This window comes from Choloepus didactylus, chromosome 23 (genome assembly GCF_015220235.1).
Source record: "Choloepus didactylus isolate mChoDid1 chromosome 23, mChoDid1.pri, whole genome shotgun sequence".
Lineage (NCBI taxonomy): Eukaryota > Metazoa > Chordata > Mammalia > Pilosa > Megalonychidae > Choloepus > Choloepus didactylus.
In genome coordinates, this window is record NC_051329.1 from 20,670,427 (window position 1) to 20,694,122 (window position 23,696).

The following is a 23,696-nucleotide window of genomic DNA, read 5'->3' on the forward strand; positions in this document are numbered from 1 at the left end:
CCTGGGCACAGGGGGGTCCATCTGCCTCCACAGGGCCTGGCACATAGTAGGAGGCCAGGAAATATTTGCAGAAGGTAGCAAATGCTGACCGAATGCAGAGCCCACTTTATACCAACTCTGTGCCCTTCAGAGGATGTTTGCCATGATGTGAGCCACCGCCACGGGTTGCGCACTGATGGGCTGAGTGTTCTTCGTGCATTACCTCCTTCAGCCCTCACGGCAACCCTGTGGGTTGGGAACGGGCATTGGCATCCCCATTTTACAGATGAGCAAACTGAGACTCAGAGAGGCACATGACTTTAGACAAGTCTCACAGCTACTAAGTGGCTGGAGGAGGATTCGAACCCAGGCCTCGCTGACCCCAGAGCCTATGCTGGTAATGCCATGCAGACAGCCAGGGCTCCCCAGCCGGGCTGGGCTTGGGATATGGTGTTGCAGAGGAGCTGGACTCTGATGGCCCCAGAGCCTTTTGAGCAAAACTCAGAAGGATGCACAGGTAAAACATGTAAGTCACAAGCACATAGTAGGACTGTCCGCCTCCACAGTCCACACCCCCCCCCAGCCAGGCGACCCCACGGGCACATGTCCCAGTTGCAGCCCCACAGAGATGGAAGGGGCTCACCCCCTGCGTGATCCAGATGTGGAAACTGAGGCCCAGGGAGGAGCAGGCAAGGAGCCTGGAGGAGCTGCCAGGGGGGTGATGATACCTCGTGTGTGTGCGTGTGTGTGTGTGTGTGTGTGTTAATAGTGAAGAGGTGGATGTGGCTGAGCTTTGAGCTTTGAGCTTTGGGGGGTGCTGCTGGTAAATGATTGTTTTCAGAAAGGGATTCTGGAGTATCAGATACACATGGTTGATTAATTGATAGATAATTTTTTTGTCCAAAAAATTCACCATTCACTAACGAGGACTCCCTGTTGGTGACGAACTCCCCACTTGGTATGGGAAGGAGGTGTTGTTAGGGGTCACCCTGGGGACTCCTTAACCCTTTAATAGTTTAAACTGCTTTTTCAGCAGAAGGCATTTCATCTGATCTGATGCTTAAATGAACTGTTAATGTTAATTACTATATTCTCAACAATCATGTTGAGATACGTGCTATTATTATCCCCATTTTATAATGGGGAAACTGAGGCCCGGGCAATGTCAAGTCACCTGTCTCAGGCCACACAGCCAGAAAGAGTTCAGACCCAGGCCTGCCAGCCTTGGGGTCACGCCTGCTCCTAAGTATTGCGTGGTTCTGCCTCCCTAGTGTCCCAGCTCTGGTGGTGCCCCGAGGGGCCTCTGCTCTGTCGCTGCTGCTTTACAGGCAGGGAAACTGAGGCCTGGAGAGGCAAAGGGCTTGTCAGGATTACAGAACTTCAGAAATGCAACCAGAGGTTTACCTGCAAACTTCTCCCACAAATTATGGGATCTTTACATCAAAAGAGAGACTGGAGTTTGCTTGTGCTCATCTTTCCTCTAACAGTAGCCTGACAGTTCATCTACTTGACTCCTTCTTGAATGCTCCCGGCATGGGGAGCTCACTACCTTGCCCCCATTGCTTCAGAGCCCTTCCCTGCAACTTCCTCCTGGGTAGGGGATGGGGGAGGGATCTCTTATAAAGAGATGTGTTAAAACTCAAAAATTACATGAAATTAGCTGCATACATTTTCAAACCTAAATCAAGATTCCAGTTATTTTAAGGCAAAGTGAAAACACTGCAGATTTTTCCATCCATATCGAAAGGGATTTTCCAGACCAGTGTCATCCCATAGAACTTTCTGTGATGAAAGATGCATTCCACAGCTGCACGGTCCAATGGGGCAGCCACGAGCCATGAGTGGCCACTGAGCACTTGAAATGTGGCTCGTGTGATCTCGGAACTGAACCTGTGATTTTATTTAATTTTAATGAATTTAAATTTAAATAGTCCCACGTGGCTTGTGGCTACCATACTGGATAGCACAGTCCTTGGATTTTCTAGAATTCATGTCTTCAACCATTCCTCGTAGGGCGGGGAGGCAGGACAGTGGGGCGTTTGCCAGCCTGGCATCTGGAGGTGGGGGCCTGGCAGTGCCGGTCCCTGGCTGGGTGGCCCTCCATAGGCTTGCTCCTCCTTGGCCTCAGTGTCCTCATCTGACAAATGGGACCGCGGTAATGATGAGGCTCTCAGGGGGACGAGGTGAGACCCTGCTGGCTTTAGCTCAGGGCTGAGTGCACACTAGTGGCTTGGCCATCCAACTCTGTCTGACGGGGACAACTGTACCTTTTGCTCCAGGCTGGCCCTGGGGAATTGGGCATGTGCAGTCTGAGAAGCTAGGTCTGTTTGCTCATTTGTTCAATCCGTGAGTACATATTGAGCACCTGATGTGTGCCCAGCCCTGTGCTGAGCACTGGGGGTGTGACTCCTCCAGAAGTGTGAGGTCCCCTGGAATCAGCTGCACCCAATGAGAAATTCAGCTCCAGCCTTGGGCCTCATCCTATTAGACCCTCAGGACTCCCAAGATGTAGGGGTACAGTCTGCCCTCCTGGGGGACACAAGCTGGGCTTATGGCTTATCAGGGTGCTTCCTGGGGCTCAGAGAAATGGAGGCTAAGGTTAGAAGACACTGGAAGGTCCAGAGAGGGAGAAGAAAGAACAGCATTCTTTGTGAGGGAACAGAAGGAACGGAGGCTCAGAGGAAGGCAGAATCAAGGGGACAGTGTTTGGTCCCATCCGAGGCCTGCAGTGCCTGTGTCAGAGCTCGGGGTCTCCTGAGCCAGTGATGGAGAGGGAGCGGGCTCCCCAGCACCTGGTGTGTCAAAATCGCCTGGGGGGAGGATGTTAACTGCAAGTGTCCGAGCCTCATTCCTAGAAAGCCTGACTCTGTGTTTCTGGGCAGCCCAGAAGGGGACTGATGGTGTGTGGGCTGGAGAGGGTCTGTGGGAGATTGGGGGGCCCTGGATGCCACATCAGGGAGAGAAGGGGAAGAGGAGAGGATGGACGTATACTAACATCTCTGCCATCTATTACCCCATTCTGAGTCTCAGGAAGGTTTGGGAGCACATGTGATGGGACCGAGTGGGGAGGGGTGGGGTCGGGACTTCACTCTGGAGGTGATCCCAGCAGGCATCAGTGACACCCAGTGACACAGGGGTCGGGGTTGGGCGGGGGGTGTTCTCCCCACCCAGAGAATAAAGAGACCCAGAGAGAGCAGGGCAGGCCGTGGGAGAACCCGGGGCGGGATACCCCAGCCCTGCCATGTCCCCCACAGCACTGGGGGTGGGTTTGCCATTTCCTGTGAACTGCAAACGTCCAGTCCTGTTCCAGCAGAGGAGAAGCCCCCCCAGGAGACTGATATAGGGCCACACGTGCCCCTGCAGGCGATGGATGATTCCCAAAGATGCTCAACCTCCACCTCGGCATGCCAGTCCTAGGGGGGGTGCATGGTTTTTGTGGCTATTATTATCATTCATGCCTGTTTTACAGGTGGGGAAACTGAGGCAGGGGGATTAAGTTTCCTTCTGAGGGGCTATGGCTGGGATGCCAGAGGGGTTACTGAACCAAGAAGCCTTTCCTGTGTCACAGCTGCCCAGAGCCCTGAGAGTGAAGCTGGGGTACCCCAGGGCATCCCTAATGAGGAACTTTGGGGGTAGACTTCGCCGGACTCCATGGAGAAGGGGGTGTGCTGAGGTGGAGGAGAAGGGGGTGAAGGTCTTCAAGGCCCCAGGCTGAGTGGATGAGACCCTTCTACTTAGCCCCTGACACATCCCCTCTTGAAAAGGTACATGAATACCAGAGAGGGGCCCCAGGAGGCGGCAGGGAGCACATGGGACTCGCAGTGCAGTGCTCCTCGGCTTCTGCATTCACTGGTGGTGCTCAGCAGGGCTGGCTGGGGCCCCCTGTGTGACACCCTGGCACAGGGGATGGGGAGCAGAAGGGACGGCCAAGCCACCTCTAGAAAACTCAAGGCAGCAAGGGGAGCAGAGACCCAGCTCCACCCCCAGAATGAACCACAAACCCCTCAGATGGGAGAACTGGGGGCAAGGCCTGTGCCACAAGTTCAAAACACAGTGGCTCATTTGATACTTTCCTCTACCCGGGGAACGGAGGCTCAGGGTCTTGAACTGACTTGCCCAGGGTCGGGCAGCCGGGGGTTACAAGAATTTGAACCCAGCGCAGTTCAGTCAAAGCCTGAGCTTTGCCCAAGCCCCGGCCACACCCGCTCTGGGTGGCCCTTCCCCAGAGCTATCCGGGAGGTGTTAAACTACAGTTTCTAGGGCCCCACAACCCAGGGCTGGGATCCAGGGTCTGGGCTGGCCCTGAACTCTGCATTTTAACCTGCTCCCTGGGAAATGCTGGTTCGCACAGCCCCAGCTGAGAGCCCAGACGCAGGGTGGGGTGGCAGGAACTCTACGAGACCAGAGCAGACAGATCCGGGTTTGAAGCCTGTCATCTCACTTAAACGCAAGTGGCTTTTGCTTTTACCAGTCTGGCCTCAGTTTCCCCATCTGTGAAGTGGGGCTGGATACTCCCTGTCCCCCTCCTGGGGCTGTTGCAAAGACCAGAGGAGGCAGGGATAGTTCTGCAAATTCTAAACTTGTGGGACAGAGCAATCACTGTCATGCCCCCCTCTTTCCCCGGGGTTTGTGGCCTGGGTCCAGCCTGTTTCAACCAACTAAGCAGGCCTTAGGCAACCCCTGTGTGTGAGGACACAGGTGATGAGGGGCTCAGGGCCAGCCCTCTGTGAGCCCAAAGGTGGGTGAAGGTGGAGGGGGGCGGGCAGGAGCTCTGGCCCTGGCCAGGCGCAGGAAGCAGCACGATGCAGACGGGGGGTCGCGATGTGGGGTCTGGGCAGCACAGGCTCCCTGGAGGAGGAGCTGCTCCCTGGGTGGAAGGAGCCCCCACGGGGAGCCAGGAACCCCTGGCCCAGCCCCCACTCTTTCCAGACCGAGATTGAAAGCAAACAGCTTCCCCTCCGTCAATCTCAGTTTCCCTAAGAGTAAAATGAGAAGTCAAGTGAAGGGATGTCCCAGAGGACTTCCAGTCTTACGGGCCCAAAGCCGATTTGAAGTCAGCCTCCCATCCGGGCAACAGGGAGGACAAATGCAAGGCACGAAAGTGGAATGAGCGACAGGCATGTGTTCCTGGGCAGGATGGCCCCGGACTGGCTGTGGGAGGGTGACACTCTCACATGGATAAAGAATGGGAGCTAAGGTAATGGGGCTCACAAATAACAGCAAGGAAAATAAAAGGACAAGGATAGCACTCAGCCTCTAACTCGTGCTTAGCTGTGTGCTCAGCACTTTACACACATTACCTCGGGTAACCCTCACTCTGTGGGGAAACCGAGGCTCAGAGCATTTAAGCGACTGACTGGGGTCTCAGTTTCTCCATCTCTAAAATGGGTGTGGTAATAGCCCAGGATCAGGCATACAGAAAGTGCTCAATAATGGAAGCAACTAGTGATAACTAGAGTCAGGCTGACTCCAAAGCCTCCGTGTCCTGGGGACCTGGCAGACAGTAACATTAAGAGTTAGAACAGCTAAGTTCAATACCCAGTTTACTCTGAGCCAGGCACTGTTCTAGTAACACATTTCATTCTCTTGCTACCTTCTGAGATAGGATCTATTACTATCCCCATTTTACAAATGAGAAACTGAGGCTCAGAAAGGGAAGCCACTTGTCTAAGGACATACAAATAAGTGGAGACCAAGATGACAAGCCAGAGCTCAAGCTCTTAGCCATCGTGTCTAGGACCCACTGGTGATTCGGTTCCACAGGTGCAGGTGGAACCCCAGTTTGTTTACAAGCTCCCTCCCCGCCTAGGGGCTCTGGTGGGGCCCCCACCTCGAGAAACCTGCCAGCAGGGGCTCCCCTCTTCTCCTCCCTGCAGCCCCAGCTCCAGGCAGAGTGGTGGGGGAAAGGTGGAGCTACAGCAGGTTAATGAGCAGGAGTGGGACTCCCACCACCAGATGCTGGGAGGTCAGCTGTCTGGCCATCAGGGGCTGTGACTGGCCGGGCCCCAGACATGAGCTTGGCGGGGGGGGGAATGGCTGAGCACCCCCAACAGCGGGTGGCGTTTCGCCCTGCCCCTCAGCCTCAGCCCTGGTCTCGTGGGCCTGAGGGGACAGATGGCATCCCCCAGGCCGGGGCGCGGCTGTCACTCGGCCAGATGAGTTATGAGGGGACCGAAGGGGGGCAGCCAGGGGTCAGCAGGAACAATTGTGCGGAGACCCCGGGACAATGGGGGCCACGTGCCACTGGGCAACAGTCGTTTGTCGCACAATGGGCCGCAGGGGACCGCAGCCGGCCAACCGCCGGCGTTGACAGGGGCCAGCTGAGTTTTCAAATCGTTTCCAGGCCCTGTTTCCCTCTGAGGCAGCCAATCACGGGGGCAGCCGGGCAGTCACCTGATGCCAGCTTCAGGGGGCTGAGCAACGACCGAGCAGCGGTGGCCATGGCAACGCTAACTGTGGCCCTAAAACACAAGGAATGAGCGAGTGAGCGAGATGGAGGGCGGTGGAGGGGGGCAGGGGGAAGAGAGAGAGAGAGAAAGAGACAGCGTGAGCTCCAGAAGCCAAATAGATGGAAGGAGAGGATGGGGGTCACCGTCCGCTCTGGATCCCCTGGCACATGCAAAAGGAAAACCCTGCTGGAGTGTTGCACACGCATACCACACACACACCACACTCATGCACACTCCTTCCCTCTCCATGAGGCCCTGACACGCCTATTTTCGAAACTTGGAACTTAGAATTTGGACCTTGGGTCTCTTGACTGCAGAATAGAAAGTCCCTGGCTGGCGAGAAGATGAATGTGGCAGGGTCCAGAGTGGGCCCCTCAGCCTCTCCTCACCTATTTTACCACGTGGCCAAGATGCTGAGTCGATGCCCAGGGCTTTCAGAGCCACGTGAGCAAACATGGCTTGGAGGAGGATGGTTGCCCCAAGTCACAATGTCTATCCGGTATCCTCATTGGGCGTTCCTTTTCCTTCCATGGAAAGTGGCTTTTTTTTGGCTTATGAAACTGTTGAGGGGGGCAGGAAGTGTAGGTCCTAACTGGAACCTCCAAGGGGCTGCCTGGGGCCAAGGAGAACTCAGGCTTCGGGCTGTGCTGCCTGGCTCCCAGCTGCACCATCTCCTGCTCCATGTGACCTGGGGCAAGGGACTCGGTGCCTCGGTTTTGGCATCTGTAAAAGGGGGGTACAGACAGGATCCCAGCTCGCAGGGCTGTTGTGGGGGTTAAATGGGGCCGTGCCCACTGAGCATGAACCCAAGGCCTGGCGGGGAGCAGCTACCCACCTGGGCTGCCCCTTGAGCCCCGTGCCGTTCATGCAGGCCCCAGCACAGTAGAAATTGGCCCTGGACCTGGAGTTGGGCAGCCAGGGTCCTGTGGTGGCCTGATTCTGCCACGTCTAAGAGACACTGGCCACTAGCCTGCTCACTTGTCCCCAAGCCGAATTCTCCTCTCATGGCCTCTCAGGACCCACACAGCTCCGGCTAAGCCTGCCGTGCCTCAGTTTCCCCATCTGTAAATGGGAATGACAATAACACCTGCCCCACAGGGTGGCTGGGGGCATGAGGGATTTGACAGGCTACTTGGCACAGACTAATGCTCAATAAACCCAAGTATTTATTATTTTTGTGGAAGGTACTGAGACATGTTGAATGAATGGATGAATGAATGAATGAATGAATGATCTGACGATGTGTGATCTGGCTGCCAGAGGATGGTCCTGGGACCAGGTTCCCAAGCCCAGCCTGAGAAGGGCTGGGTGGAGCGCTGGGGTGGCTTGGGGAGGTGTGGGGCTAAGGGGGCAGTTCCAAAGGAAGGGGGAACCCCCCCTAGGACCCGGCCGAGCTCCCCGCCCCTCCCAGCAGGCTCCTGGCCACCACCGGGGATGAAGACCTTCCCGGGGACCTGCAGTCGCTGTCGTGGCTCACGGCCGTGGACGTGCCACGGCTACAGCAGATGGCAAGTGGCCGCGTGGACCTGAGTGGCCCCAGTGGGCCACACCCGCACCCAGGTAGGCTCCGAGAAAGTTCAGGCAGGGTGGGGGTGGCCCAGGGGTGGGTCGACTCCTAGTGCTGCAAAATGTGACTAACCTGCCTTCCTCTGAGGAGGTGGTTTGTGCATTTACGGTGTGCCGGGCCCTGGGAGGGCAGAGGCTTCAATGAAGGGGTAAAGACAAACCTGCTCCCTACCACGGTGCATTCTGAATATCTAGAACAGTAGCAAACCACAGCCCGTGAGCCAAATCCTGCAAAACAACAAGAAGCAATCACTGCAGCACGTTATAAGTACCAGTAATTGAAAAATTAGCACCTAGCAGTATTTCTTTCTTCAGATAAATTGTTCTTAGCCAAATATCTATAGCAGGGATTGACAGACGTTCTCTGTAGAGAGCCAGGAAGTAAATATTTTAGACTATGTGGACCCTACAGTCTTTGCAAAAGTACGTGGCTCTGTTATTGTAGCACAAAAGCGATATGCAAATAAAAGGGTGTGGCTGTTTGCCAATAAAACTTTATTTATAAAGATTTGGCTTGCTGGCTGTAGTTTGCTGACCCCTGCTCTAGAGCCCCAAGGGGACAAGCTGTGGGATCTTGAGCATGTGCCTTCCTTTGTGGCCTGTTTCCTCGTTGGTAGCGAAAGCATAGCAGAAGAATCTCCATGGAGGACTCTCAGGAGTCAATACAGAAAACATCTCATATACAGTAGGTGCTCAGTAAATGGAAACCATGAAATAAAGGTGGGTCGTGGCTGAGGGTCCCTTCCTCCTCCGCTGTGTTTACCAGCTGCCTCCTGTGTGCCTGTCACTGTGCCAGGCATTTGGAGCACATGGTCCCGGTTCTCAGGGAGCTGACACTCTGGTCAGAGAGACAAGGACAGGGCAGACAGGCCAAGGCAGAAAGGACAAGCCCAGGGGGCAGCCAGGACTCAGGGGATAGCGGAGGGATCTGAAAGGCTTCCCTGAAAAGATGGCCCGAAGCCATGATCATTTTGCAGGTCATCTTTGCTTGATTAGAGGTGGCTGCCTAAAATCAGGTAGGTGCAATGAGAATCTGTGATGGATTAGCAATGTCTGTCACTGGCCTGGCACAGAAGGGGTGGTACACCTGCAATTACTGAGCTAATCCTTGGCAGAGGAGCACAGCTTGGCAAAAGGGAAAGGAGGCACAAAGGCATTTGGATCTAAACCTAGAGGCACCAGGGATGTTTTTGTGGAGGAGAGATGAACAATGAATTCATGTTTTAGCTCCAGAGAGGACAGGAACCGAGACACTAGATCATCTTTGTCATCATCATCATCACTATTATTATTTTTTATGGCCTCCTGTTTACTGATGCATTATCCTGTGTCTGGCCATGTGCTAAGCACTTTATAGACATTATCTCATTTAACCCTCACAGCTTTAAAAGTAGATGATATCATTAGCCCCATGGTACAGATGGGAAAACTGAGTCTAGCCCCAGGTTACACACTCTGCCCCACTACACCTCAGGTATTTTCCAAGCACCTACTATGCTCCTGGTCCTGAGGGTTCAGGAGGCTTGCATTCTCTGGGGATGTCCAGGGACTGGGCCATCTTTGTCCCCAACCACCATTCCTCCAGCCGGGTAGCATCTCTGTGCTTCCCTCCTGCAGGTGCCTTGGCCAGGGTGGCCGACCTGCACGTAGGAGCTGCCCCAGGTGTTCTGCTCCACGGACCAGCTGGCATGGCCCCCCCAGGGCTGCTGGGCCTGGGCCCCATGGCCAGCCATGGAGCCAGTGTAAGTGTCACCACATGAGTCAGGGAGTGAGGGGGACTGTCCTCGAGGGCTGGGTTGCACCCATTGCCACCCTGACCCTCTGTCTCCTCTTCTCCCAGCCTCAGCAGATGAGCCAGTTCCCCATGGGGGCCCAGCACTCCTCAGGCCTGCAGGAGCCACCACAGCTGTATTCACCTGCCACCCAACTACAGTTCTCGCTCCCCCCAGGCGCCCAGCAGGTACCAGAGACCCAGGGGAGTCCTGGACTCAGAGGCAGACACCCCTGGCTTGGGTGGGCCAGTGACTTCTCTGAGCCTCAGTTTACTCCCCCTGGAATATGGGGATAACATTCCCCACCATGTCCATATCACTGGGGTCATTCATTCAGTCCCCCACCTGCCCACCCAAACTCCTGCCATAGCAGGGGAGAAGATTTTCTCCAGGGTTAAAGCTGCCTTGTGTGTTTTGGGGTTGGGGCCATTACTATGAGTAGCTTATGCTCTCTCTCACTCACTCTCTCTCTCTCTGCTGTCCTGCCCCTGCTCCTGCCTCTGCCTGGGGCAGTGCCCCTCTGTGGGCCTGTATGGTTCCCCATTTGGGGCGCGGCCTCCCTACCCCCAGTCCCGCATGGCTGTGCATTCATCTCAGGAGCTGCACCCCAAACACTACCCCAAGCCCATCTACTCCTACAGGTGAGGTGCAGGGTGGGCGGGGCTGGAGCTGCGGGGAACCCCGCCAGGTGAGGGGTGAGGGCTGCCTTTAGGGCATCTCAGAGAACTAGGGGTGGTACCCAGACTTTCCAAGGGGTGGGGGGTTTGGGAAGTGGGTATCCCCCAGGTAGGACCTGCTCTCAGGAAGGACCATCATGTGGTCAGTCAACACCTGGGGTCAGAAACCCACTCCAGACACTGAGCACAGTGCTCAACTCTGTCACTCATGAGCTGTGTGGCCTAGGGGAAGTGGCTTGGCCTCTCTGAGCCTGTTTCCTCAGATGTAAAAAGTCATCATTACGGTGTCATGTACCTCACAGGAGGCTGAGGGGGCGGAAAGCAGCCTAGGTAAAATCTAAAGCCCTATAGATATGAATTAAATATGAATTATGGGGAGGATCTAAAGAGAGGAAAAGACAAGATTTCTCGAATTTGTACCAAGGAGTGAGCCCAGGGCCAAGGAGGTTGTTAGGGAACGGGAAAAACATTGGGACATGAAAAGGCATCGAGAGCTAACACCATGTGAGTGGATCCCTTGGGGCAGGCTTCCTGGCAGAGGGGACCTTGGGCCGTCCGCCTGAGACCCCTTCATGCGCAGCCTGCCCTGCCCCTTGCCCCCAGCTGTCTGATCGCCATGGCCCTGAAGAACAGCAAGACGGGCAGCCTGCCCGTGAGCGAGATCTACAGCTTCATGAAGGAGCACTTCCCCTACTTCAAGGTGAGGGGCCCTGCCTGGGATTGGGGATGCCACAGCTGCCCCGGCCACTCCTAGAACCCAGCGCTGACCCTGGGTCCAACTGGGTCACCTACTTATCCCCCAGTTACATCCACAGACCCGGTAGTAAGAATACGTGTAAGTGTGCACTCATAGACCAATATGGGAACAGACACCCAGAAGGAGAAAGGGACATTTGAGCTGGGCTCTGATGGATGAAGAGGAGTTCACCAGACATCCCAGGGGGCAAAAGGCAAAAAGACTAGAGAAGTTATTCAGCACAGACTCAATAGAACAAAATAATGAAAAACGATGACCTGGCAAGAGCCTTCACCTCTCTGGGCCTCAATACCCTCCTCTGTAAAATGGGAAGAATAATACATCTGGCGAGGTTAGTAAGGATTTCCCATGCTAAGTGCCTGGCAGCTCCTGGCACGTGGTTGGCCATTAGTAAAGCTGTCCTTATTAGCATCAAAATAAAAAGAGGAGAAGGTGCGTGCCCCAGAAGGTCAGTGGGTCCTAAGTTGTGGGCACCTGGCCTGGACAGTGTCCTTCACAGAAAGATTGCAGCACAATGGTGTATAAGTATGTGAGAATAGGGCATGGATTGCATTACAGTATCTGGTTTCCCAACATTAAAGTATGAGCATTTAAAAATGATTTGCATTTTTAATACACTTGACCAGTTCATGCATTAAGCTTCATTCTCACTTGCTTGTTTTCTGGGTGGGAGAGAAAAAGTGGGTCAGATCTGACAGCCCTGGGCCCTGGCCCCTGCAACAACTGGCTGGCACTGAATGCAGCTGCCCCTTTAACAGGACAGGTGCCCTCCAGCTTGCCACAGACCTCACCACTCTCTCTTGTGTCCCCAACTCAAGGCTGAAGGTCGGACACTGTGGTTTTATCCCTGCCACTTTTTCGTCCTGCCCCTCCAGGCCTCCGGGTTTCAGATCCCCCGGGAGAGCTACAGCGCTACAGGGCGCTCTCTGAATGGGGCCTCCTGCGTTTCCTTTCTTCCCCGTAGACGGCCCCCGACGGCTGGAAGAACTCGGTGCGGCACAACCTGTCTCTCAACAAGTGCTTCGAGAAGGTGGAGAACAAGACGAGCGGCTCCTCGCGCAAGGGCTGCCTGTGGGCCCTGAACCTGGCTCGCATCGACAAGATGGAGGAGGAGATGCATAAATGGAAGCGGAAAGACCTGGCGGCCATCCACCGGAGTATGGCCAACCCCGGTGAGGCCCCGCCCCTCGCGCCGCGGCCCCGCCCCCTCACGCCGCAGCCCCGCCCCTCACGCCGAGGCCCCCGCCCCCTCACGCCGAGGCCCCGCCCCGGCCCGGCCACAATGAAGGGAGACGGGCGCCCGGCAAAATTCCCTGCGGTGGAATATGCCAACCCCTGCCCACCCCTATAAAGAAATGCAAATTAAACAACCATGGGATAACATTGCTTTCCTACCACGTTGGCAGAGATTTCAGAGTAATAAAATAATAACACCTGGTGTGGGCTGGGACATGGGGAAATAGGCAGCTTCATACACACGTGGTGGGAATGTAAGTTGTCAAACTTTGGAGGCAGATTAATCTATCAAAAGCCTGCACACTATACCCAGTTACTCGTCCGATTATTTAACTTTTGGCAATTCTTGCTGAGGAAATAACCACAGATCGAGCAAAAAAGGTTTGTGAGCAAAGTTATTCATTACAAAATTATTCTAATATGAAAAACTGAAAGCAATATAGATTTCCCACAACAGACTGACTAAATAAATGTAATGGCAGGCTATGCAAGTATTAGAGATTAAAAAAATTGGAAAATATTTTTGGAATATAAACAAATGCCCCCAGTATAATAAGTGAAAAAAGGCATTTCTGGGTCAATATGCACAACATAATCACTTTTTAAAAATGTATGTGCATGTATTGTATAGACATGTAGGTATCTATAAATATAAATACACAAGTATGTACATATATCACCACACTTTCTTTTTACAGATACATATAGAGATAGTAAATTCTGGCAGGAAATACACCAAAATCTTTACTGTGAGGGGAGAGACCACTGGTACTTTTTATCTTCTTCCATGTTTCTGTATTTTCCAAATCTTCTACCTTGTTCATGAATTACTTTCATAATTTGAAAAAAATTGCATCTTTTTTTTTTCTTTGTAATTAAATGATGGGAGGAGGAAAGGCCATATAAGGGCAGATTATTTTGCCTTCTAGATTCAGAGAGTGGCCTCGTTTATAAAAAGGGCATAACCCATTTAGATCCTGGGACCCTAACGATCCAGTTGTAAAACTGTTACATTCAGTGATCTAAGCCAACAACCCAGAGCAATCGAAGAGTAATTTCAGTCTTTACTTGTTTATATCCAAGAGCTTTAAGAGGGATACAAGTTTTCACTCGCAGCAATACTTCTTAATGTCTCTTTAATAACAGGGAGTGGCTAGAACCCTTGTATGTTAATAAATTTTGTTCCTGTCTTGTGGGATTTGTAATCCCTGCCTTACCTCCCTCTTGCAGGCCGTTGTCCAAATGAGAGGTGAGAGAGGCTAATATAATTGTTATCTGATGGCCCCTCCCATTCCTCAAAGATCTTCCAAAATCTGTGATGTCATTACATCTCCACAACAACCCTGGGCAGAGTATATGATGCCATCTCATAGAAGAAGAGACTGAGGGTCAGGCACTCCAACAGGCCTGCTATGGTCACAGAGCTGGTGATGCTGGGATTGGCACCCAGGCCAGGGTAGGGCTCAATAACTGTGGGGTGGGTTCTGAGTGATTTCTCCTACCTGCCCACAGAGGAGCTGGACAAGCTGATCTCTGACCGGCCGGAGAGCTGCCGGCGCCCTGGCAAACTGGGGGAGCCCGAGGCCCCTGTGCTGACCCACGCCACCCCAGTGGCCATGGCCCACAGCTGCCTGGCCGTCTCCCAGCTCCCAGCCCAGTCACTGATGACCCTGTCCCTGCAGTCAGTCCCCCTGCACCACCAGGTCCAGTCCCAGGCACATCTTGCCCCAGACTCTCCCGCCCCAGCCCAGACCCCTCCCCTACATGCCCTGCCGGACCTGAGCCCCAGCCCACTCCCCCAGCCCGCCATGGGAAGGGCTCCCGTGGACTTCATCAACATCACCACCGACATGAACCCTGAGGTGGATGCCCTGGACCCCAGCATCATGGACTTTGCTCTGCACGGTGAGGCTGGAGGAAGGGGGTGTTGGGAAAGGAAGGGGGAGGGGAAAGGCTGGGGGTGGTACCCCAAGGAGACAGGGGAGGGCAAAGGACGGGAGGGTGGTCTGCATTTTGTCCCCGTGGCCTCATCTCTACAACTCACTCCTTCAACAAACACGTCCTGATGCCCTAATAATAGCGGAGAGCATTTAATGAGCACTGACTGTATACCAGGCACCAGACCAAGCACTTTCTAGGTATCATCTCATTTCACCCCTTTGCAAGAGTCCTGTGAGGTGACTGGATTTCATATCCCCAATTCTTCCAATGAGCAAACAGAGGCAGGGAAGGGGCGTCACTGGCCCAGGGTTGCTAGTAAGTGTCAGAGCTGGGTTTTAAACCCAGGACGGTCCAACCCCAAACTTTTAACGTTAACGGCTTCAGCTTGCATGGGCCAACCTCATGCCAGTTCCCTGCTCCGACCCATTGCCTGCTGCAGGGTCACGCTCAATAAAGGGGAAGTGAATGAATGAATGAATGAATGAACAATGGAGTTCAGGTTTCAGGGAGGGCTCAGGATACCATTCAGTAGTATTTGCACACCTACTGTGTGCCCGCCAATGGAAGAGACACCCCCTGCCCTCAAAGAGCTCTCCATCCAGTGGGGGAAAGGACGAGTTAGCAGGTGGGACAGGTGACATGTGCATGTTGCAATCTCCCTGCCTCTTTCCCTGGATTATCAGGTATTCAAAATGTGCTGAAGAAAGAGAAGGCACTGTTTTGTCCCCCTGGCTTTATCAGGGCCACATGCTTTCTGCACATCATCTTGTTTAATGCTTGCCATGGCCCCAGGAGACAAGTTCTCTGGTCATCTCCATTTTATTCCAAGGAACCAGGGACTCGGAGGTGGAAGTGGCCTTTCCCAGGTGCATCTGATGCAAAGGGGAGGGCTGGGGCTGGACCTCTTGCCTGGCTCCTCCGTCCTCCTTCTCTGCAACTTGTGACCTTAAATTCGCCCATGGCGAATTGCACCCAAGTCCGGGGTGCAGGCGCAGGTCTGCTTGTCATGACGCCAGCTCACCTGGGTGCTTTTGTCTCTGAAAGGGAACCTGTGGGAAGAGATGAAGGATGAGGGCTTCAGCCTGGATGCGCTGGCTGCCTTCGGAGACGCCCCACTCGATGGTGACCTGGGGGCCTCGGGCCTGACCCCCGTGTCTGGCGGCGGGGATCCGTCCTTCTCAGACTTGCAGGTGACAGGTCTCTACGCCACATACTCAGCTCCGGACAGTGTGGCGGCCTCGGCTGCCAGCTCCTCCTCCCAGTACCTGGGTGCCCCAGGGAACACGCCCATAGCCCTGCTTTGAGCTCAGTGCAACCCCCCTCCCACCCTGGAACCCCAGTGCCAGGCCTGGGCAGACAGCGGACAGGAATGGGGTGTTTCCAGAAGAAAGGCCACCTCACACTCCGGAAGGCTTCTCCCGGCTGGTCAGTGAAGCCGTCGCTCTGGACGCCCGTCCCTCTTCCTCACCTCCCCCCAGGAGGCCGCTGCACCCTCCCCAGGTCAGAATGACAGTGGAGAGTGGACACACACCTCCGAGCTGCACAGCCCGGCCACGCTCAGGAGCGAGCTTTCTCCACCCTGGTTTCTGGAACTGCAGCCCACTTTGGGACACACTTGGCAAGACCTTTGGAAAACACCCTGCCCAGGAAGGTCCTTTAATTTATTCTGGGAGAAGGGGTGAGCGGATGAAGTATCAGCCTCTCTGGTCACCAGCGGACAGGCCCTGAGGTTGGAGGGGGACAGGTGAGCGGGTGAACTTCTCTCTTAGGTGGGACAGGCTGAATTCTTAAATGCAAGGCTGCCCCATGGACCTCCTGCCCCATTACTTCCCAGCTGATAGCTTGCTGGAATTTTAGAGAGTAGGACTCTGCATCATATGGGGCTGTGTTATGGTTTGTACATTTATTTATATTTATTTTGGCCCATCCACGCCACCTCTGCAAATCCAGCCCAAGTCTCGCTCTCCCCCATCCTGGCTCGTAGCTCCAAAATTATCCGTGACTCACGCCTCTAACTGGCTCTTAATTCCCTGGCAGCCTTGGACTTCTTCTTAGAACCAACAAGCACTTTTGATACTGTGAAACATCCTATTTTTAAAATTTAGAGACCAGCTATTTTTCTAACTGTTCAGTCACGATTCAAAACTCTTTCCATGTGCCCCTAAGAGGGGAAGTGCCATGGTTTGGGATTTGGGGGACTTTTAAGAGCCAAATGGGACAGGAATGAGAGGGATGAGAGGGGCCTTTTTGTACTAGAATTTAAGACACTCCCCAATGGAAAGAAAACAATCTGTGAACCATGTAAAACTTGATTTTCCTTCCACACGACCAAGCAGGATGCACAGTATTTATTGGCGCTTGTTTGCCCGTTTCTTCGCCCTACTGACGGTTTTTATGTTGCGTTGCCAATGACTGATTTTTGAAGTGGCAGACTCTGCAGACAGCTGGGTTGGAGGGAAGCCGAGCAAGTGGGTTGGGAAAGAGAGAAGGTGGGAAAGGAACCAGCTAAGCTGAGTCCGAGAAGTAGGAAAGGATCCAGCTAAGATGGTGGTGCAGCAGCTGCCTGCACCGCCATCTTGTTTTGACCAGCTGGATGTCCAGCTCCTGTGTCCGGGAGTTCCTGAACCCCAGAGCCAGAATTTTCCAGTTAATCAACAGGTCAGCCACCGTCTTGGAAGGTTTGGCATTAGCCCATCTTGAAGGGCCTTCTTGAAGTCTTTCCTAGTTCTGGAACTTTCTGCTGTGCATCCACCAGCTTTGCAAACAACCCGGTGCTGCCTGTCTGACCAGCGCTGCTGTATTTGTATGAAGTGACCCCCAAGAAGTTGAAATTGTTGCTTGGGAAGCCCCTGAGTTTGGGTGAGACTCAGTAAGCACAGTGTTGAATGCCCGTCTTCTCTCAGTAAGAGTTGAACTCCAGCTCTGTGGCGTGGGGACGGGGATGGTGTAAAGCTCTTAAAGGATAATGTTACCACTCTCTCAGCTCTCGAGCACATGAGATCCCCATTTGCAGATGGGGAAACTGAGGCCCAGAGAGGCAATACCACAGCAAGACGAGCCCAGGTGTTCTGCCCCTGAGCTCCCACCACACCAGAAGCTAGGGGGAGTTCGTCATGACCAATAAAATGTGTCTGTCCGCCATTTCCTGTTCTTTGGTGCCAGGTAGTCTACGGGCATTGTCTCAGGTGGGGAGTATTTGCTGTTTCACCGCTGAGATCGCTGAGGCTCTGAGAGGCTGGGGAGGATTCGGGGTCATCTGACGAGGCAGTACCCTGTGCTGCCTCTGAGGATGACGAAATGGAAGACGACACACCTTTCCAGCACCTGCCAGGTGCTGGGCCCTGGGCTGGTCACTGCCGTAAATTAGCTCATTCGATCCTCACAGCCCTATGGCGTGTGTCTTATGAATCATTGCACCCATCTTGCAGATGAAGAAACTGAGGCTTGGGGGGAAGTAAAGCAAGTGACTTGATACCCAAGGTAACAGCAAAAGGGTGTACTGATTAAGAGTTTACCTCTAAAGCCCGCCATGAGATGGCTTGTAATCTTGCTTGTAATTATCGCACACATGTGATGATAAGCGAGCGAGTCAGGGGGTGGGACATCCGGGCCCAGGGTGGCATCGGGAAATGCCGCACTGGGCCCTGCCTCAGTGGAGACCAGGCAGGCTGGTGGCAGAGAGAAGCTGCCTGGCGTCCGTCACCCCCTGAGGCCCAGGCCTGTCCAGTGAGGCCATCACAGACCCCAGCCACCCCCGGCAGTAGTCTGGGGAGAGACGGGAGTCAAGTGCCCTTGGCCATGTTGGTCACAGCCAGTGAGCACCCACCTGGGGATTTCACAGGACAAAGGGATACAGAACCCTCCTTCTCCTGGGATGCCCAGTGGGAGGATGAAGCCTGAGCTACTGGGGCCACCCCGTGGAGTTGGGTGACTAAAGGGAGAAAAATAGAAACCACCACCACTTGTGCCCCTGCCGTGGGCCTCCTTGAGTTAAAACACGTGCCATGCATCATTTCAACCTGCACAGTCAGTGGGATGGTCCCATTTCACAGATGAGGAAACTGAGGCCCAAATAACCTGATTGTGCTTCTGCAGTTTGTCTCCCTCCTCCATAAGAAACCCCCTACCTTCTAAAAATGACAGCAATGTCTATGCCACGTGCACAAGGACATCACGACTAATCTCAGTGCCCCCGCCCCCCACCGTGGGGTCAACCATTATTATCCCCCGTGGTAGGCACATTAATAGCCCCCCAAAGAGGCCCATGTCCCCATCCCCAGAACCTGCAGGCCCCACGTAAGGGTCCCTGTAAGGAACAGAGGGAGGCAGAAGAGTCTGAATCAGAGGGACATGTGAAGACACGCCTGCTGGCTTTGAAGACAGAAGACAAGCCGTGGCATGTGGTGACTTCTAGAAGCTGCAGAAGGCAAGAAAATGGATTCTCCCCTAAGAGCCTCCAGAAAGAAATGCAGCCCTGCCAACACCTTGACAGTGAAACTCAATTTGCACTCCTGACCATCAGAAGCGTGAGGTAATACATTTGTGTTGTTTGAAGCCGCTAAGTTTGCAGTAACCGTTACAGCCGCGATAAGAAACAAACATCCCCGATTGACGGAGGAGGAGACAGAGGCTCAGAGAGGTCAAGTAGCTTGCATGTGAATAGAAAAGAGTAGAGAAGGGACTTAAATGGCACTCTACTTCCTCACAGTCTCATCACATCTTGTAGGGCTGGGCTGATGCTCTCTGCTACTGGTTTAAAGAGGAGCAAAAACTCTCCAGGGCTATGCAGTTGGGATTGAACTCCAGGTATGCAGGCCCCCAGCCCATCCACTGTACGGCCCTCTCTGGCTCAGTGTCTGTTTTCCTGGAGGGATTTGGGGAGATAGATAAACAGGTGTGGTCACAGGTAGGAGAGGAGGTGGTGGAACCAGGTGCCACCACCTTTGGATGATGTGGGTTCTGTGGACACAGGTCTTCCTATCAGAGTGATAAGATCTCTGGAGGCCTGGCCCCTTGCGTCCGGAGTTAGCAAGACAAAGATGAGACTGGCAGCTGCAGCCAAGGAAACTGGGGGAGGCAGGTGAGACCCCAAACCCATCTCCAAGGGGTGCCATGTCCACAGAGGCTTGCATGGTTCATGAGAGCCTGTCCCCAAAGCACAGCCCTCCCGGCCATCCCCACAACCGCCCACAAGGTGCTCTGGGGCTGGAGCACATGCCATGAGGAGAGGGAGGACAACCCAGTCCAGCTCAGGGACCCTCGACCTGCAAGGGTGCGTCAACTTCCTCATCAGCTTCCAGCATCCAGGGACGTTCAGCCCAGACAGAGAGAAGCACCCAGAATTGACTAGATGTCTCGGTGCTTACCTGCCCCACACGACTGCATACAGTTCTCAGATTAACCATGGAAACGTACTGATTAGCAGAATATCTTGGGACATTTTATTTTTTTTAAATCTGGCTGTCCAAAGTAAAAATGGCAAATTTTATATTGTGTGTATTTTACCATGATTTAAAAAAAAAAAAGGTAGGGGGTTTTCTAAAAAAAATGCATGGACATGCCCAATTTCAATGGGTTCCCATGGATGGATTCATGGACCAAATTAAGTCACAAATCCTAGTGCTCTATTATTTCCATCAAAGAACCAATCGGTTAAGATGCATCTAAATTAAAAGCTCCCTTTGGCTCTCTTGGATAAGACACATTCATGCTCAAGTACTTCAGCCAGGTACAGGTTTGGATCTATTTGGCAGCAGCTTTCAGAATTATGCTAGCTGGAATGTCAGAGCCGAAATTGCAAAGGAGGAAAGAATCCTCAGAGAAGGTTTGTGGAAGCACTGCACATCCAGAGAGCGGGGAGACATGAAAGCCACGCTTTGCCTTATTTGGCCGATCTTTGCAAACCCATCCTAATCCTTTGATTCCACTTTTCCAGACCTCAGATGCCTTAGCATGCTATACTGGCATAGGAACAGACCAGTAGACAAGGAAATAAAATTGATGAGTCTGGAGACAAATTCATGCAATTGGGAATTTAACATGTGATCAAAGTTTGGAGAAATGATTCAGGATCTAGACTCGGGGCCTTTGGGCAGCCATACGGGTGCCCAGGCAGATCACAGATGGGTTACAGGTCCAAGTGTAAATACCAAAACAACAGAAGAACCAGAAGGCAAGTAAGACAAAAGCCAGATACCAAAAGACTCAAACATTAACATTTAAAACACCTGCACTACTAAAGACACTATTAAGTTAAAAAACAAGCAAAAAGCAAAAGACTTGAACAGACATCTCTCCAAAGAAGATATGCAAATGCTCAGAAAGCACATGAAAAGATGCTCATCATCATTAGCCATCGGGGAAATGCAAATCAAAACCACAATGACATACCATTTCTCACCCACTAGAATGGCTGCTATTAAAAAAAAGGAAAACTACAAGTGTTGGAGAGGATGTGGAGAAATAGGAACACTCATTCACTGCTGGTGGGAATGTAAAATGGTGCAGCCTGTGTGGAAGACAGTTTGGCAGATCCTCAGGAATCTAACTATAGAACTACCATATAGCCTGGCAATCCTGCTACTAGGTATATGCCCAAAAGAACTGAAAGCAGGGATTTGGACAGATATTTACACACCGATGTTCATAGTGACATTGTTCACAATTGCCAAAATATGGAAGCAACCCAAGTGTCCATGAACTGATGAATGGATACATAAAATGTGGTATAAACACATGATGGAACATAATTCGCTGTAAAAAGGAACAAAGTCCTGAAATATGCGACAACAGGGATGAACCCGGTAGACATCATGTTGAGTGAAATAAGCCAGACACAAAAGGACAAACATTGTATGACCTCACTGATTAGAAACAATTAGAATAAGCAAACTCATAGAGTCAGAGTCTAGAATAAAGGTGACCAGGGGCTGGGGTGGGGACAGGGAATGGGAAGTTAATGCTTAGAATGTACAGGATTCCTGTTCAGAATGATGGAAATGCTTTGGCATTGGATGGTGGTGATTGTGGAGCTGCACTGCAACCATAATTAACAGCACTGAAATATATATATCTGAATGTGATTAGAAGGGGAGGTGTTAGATTGTATATATGGTAACAGAATAAAATTTTTTTAAAAATCCATGGATGTACACTTGGTTAAGACACATTCACAGTGAAACCTAAGTTAAACCATGAACTATAGTTAATAGTACAATTATAAAATGTGTTTTCATCAATTGTAACACGTGTTCCATATCAATGCAAGGTGTTAACAATAGGGTGATATATAGGAATCCCATATATGGGAATCTTATATTTTATGCATGATTGCATAAATTCTTTATTAGAGAACCCACAAGTTCTCTAACAAAGAAAAAAAGAAAAGCAACAAGACTTGGGGCGGGGGTGGAGGTTTGCTGGCCCGACCCCTGCCTGGTGATTCTGCACCTGGAGGCTGTGGTCTGTCTAGGATCAATCTGAATTTTTAACAAGGCTCCCCCTGGTTAGTTTGGGAACCACTGGCCTAAGGAAAGGGGGAGAAGATTCTAAGGCAAAGGGTGTGGAGGGGTTTCCAGGTGGGCTGGCTGAGCTAAGGTAGACCCAGACGGGGGCTGGCTCAACACCTGTCAGCTGGGGAGCCCAGAGCTACTCCTCCAGTTTGGACCAAGGAAGCAGTGACTGCACCTGGGTGAGCAAGGAGGCAACTCCAGGCAGGGGAGGTTCCCAGGGGAGTCTGGGGCGGTGGGAGTGGGGGGTGGGGGTAAGGATGATCCCACCAGGGTTTCCTCCCTTCCCTACCTGGCCTCCTGGAGGTCCTGCCACTGCCAGGCTGGCTCGGAGGGAGGTCGGGAATGCAGCCTCGCGGACCAGGAAAGTGGGCGGGAGGCGGCAGGGGGCGTGGCAGCCGGGGCGGGGAAGAGGGAGGCGGAGAAGAAACTGGGGAATTTAAAGGCACACGGGTGGGGTCCACGCAGCCCGTTGGGGATGTTTGAAAGAGGTAAATAAAAAGTTCATTGAACTTTTGAGTTAAAATTGCTTCTAGGAATCCCCCGTACTATCTGCTCAATTTTTCTGTAAATCTGAAACGGTTTCTAAAAAGTAAAGTCTCTTTAAAAAAAAAAAAAAAGGGGGGGGAAAGAAAAAAATTACCTCCAGGCCTGTGTGTCGTGCAAGGGTGCTGCTTGGAGATTCACCACGTGGGTCTGGGCACCAGTGGGAGCAGCTCTCCCCTCACTGTCCAGAAAGGGGCCACCTCTGTGCTCCGTAATCCATCCTCTCTCAGCAGTCAGAGGGATCTAGGGATCCCTAAGTAAACATTTCATTCACAAATCCACACCAGGGAATTAGACATCCATGTTTCATACATAGAACACAGAAGGGGGAGCATGGAGCTGTGGGATTTCAGAGGAGGGCCTCCTCCCAGCTGACTGGGGAGGCAATCAGGGAAGGCTTCCTGGAGGAAATGCTACTTGCGTTGGGTTTTGCAGGGTGAGTAGGAGTCAGCCAGGCACAGACCAAGGGGGAAGAGTGTTTCCCACAGGAGAAACAGTCTGTGCAGAGCTTGAAGGGGGGTGTGAAGGCCTGTCTGCTGGTTCTGCTTGGTGATGAGGATAATCCAGGCTGAGACTGGCTCCCCCTGGCCTCATGGGATCTGAATGTCAACTTTGTCCTGAGAATGCCTGGAGCATTTTGGGATGATCCCCCTGGTGTCTAGTGGAGGATGGATTGTGAAGGGCAGACTGCGCAGAGACCCCTGGCATGGCTGGAAGCATCAACTGCCCCAAACTCATGGGCAATGCCCAGAAGAGGGTGGATTTGCCCACAATAGGGGGTGGGATGCTTTGTCCTGTGTTCTGGGAGCCTTTCTGTGGCCTGTCTCGGTGACCCTTGCTGCTTTCTCTAGTGCAGTTCTGTCACACAGTGACCCTGAATGCTAGACGCTTCTCTGCAAAGCCCAGGACATTAAGACAGCAGCCCTGGGCCTTTGTGGACTTAACAGTCACTGTTTTGACTAGTTGTGACCCTAAAGGTTAGCCATCTGTAAGGTGTACCTGTCTGGGACAGCGGGATGTCAGCTCCCCAGGGGCAGGACGGGGCTGCCCTTCTCACGGCCACATCCCTCACACAGGGCTCCATAAGTACCTGATGAATGTACTTGGCTGGGGCCACGGGTACAGTGAGGCCTGGGGGGCCCAAGCCAAGTTCCCTCGCTGGCCACACAGCTCACCGCTTCATCTCAGCACGGCTCTGTCATTTCTAACACACCCTTGTGCTGCAGAAATGCTCAGGAAGCAATTGAAAAAAAATTAAATCTGTT

The 23,696-nt window shown here is 52.7% G+C and overlaps 1 protein-coding gene across 1 annotated transcript in view; it reads left to right on the top strand.

Moving 5' to 3' along the window:
- Nucleotides 1-15,725, top strand: part of FOXN4 (forkhead box N4) — a 23,130-nt gene extending 7,405 nt beyond the window's left edge. Inside the window, exons 3-10 of the mRNA XM_037817324.1 lie at nt 7,843-7,988; nt 9,612-9,736; nt 9,844-9,954; nt 10,280-10,407; nt 11,047-11,143; nt 12,165-12,372; nt 13,949-14,341; nt 15,422-15,725. Coding sequence (XP_037673252.1) covers nt 7,843-7,988; nt 9,612-9,736; nt 9,844-9,954; nt 10,280-10,407; nt 11,047-11,143; nt 12,165-12,372; nt 13,949-14,341; nt 15,422-15,681 — 1,468 coding nt within the window. The 3' untranslated portion in view covers nt 15,682-15,725. The remainder of the gene's footprint in view (nt 1-7,842; nt 7,989-9,611; nt 9,737-9,843; nt 9,955-10,279; nt 10,408-11,046; nt 11,144-12,164; nt 12,373-13,948; nt 14,342-15,421) is intronic.
- The last annotated feature ends 7,971 nt before the right edge of the window (nt 15,726-23,696 follow it).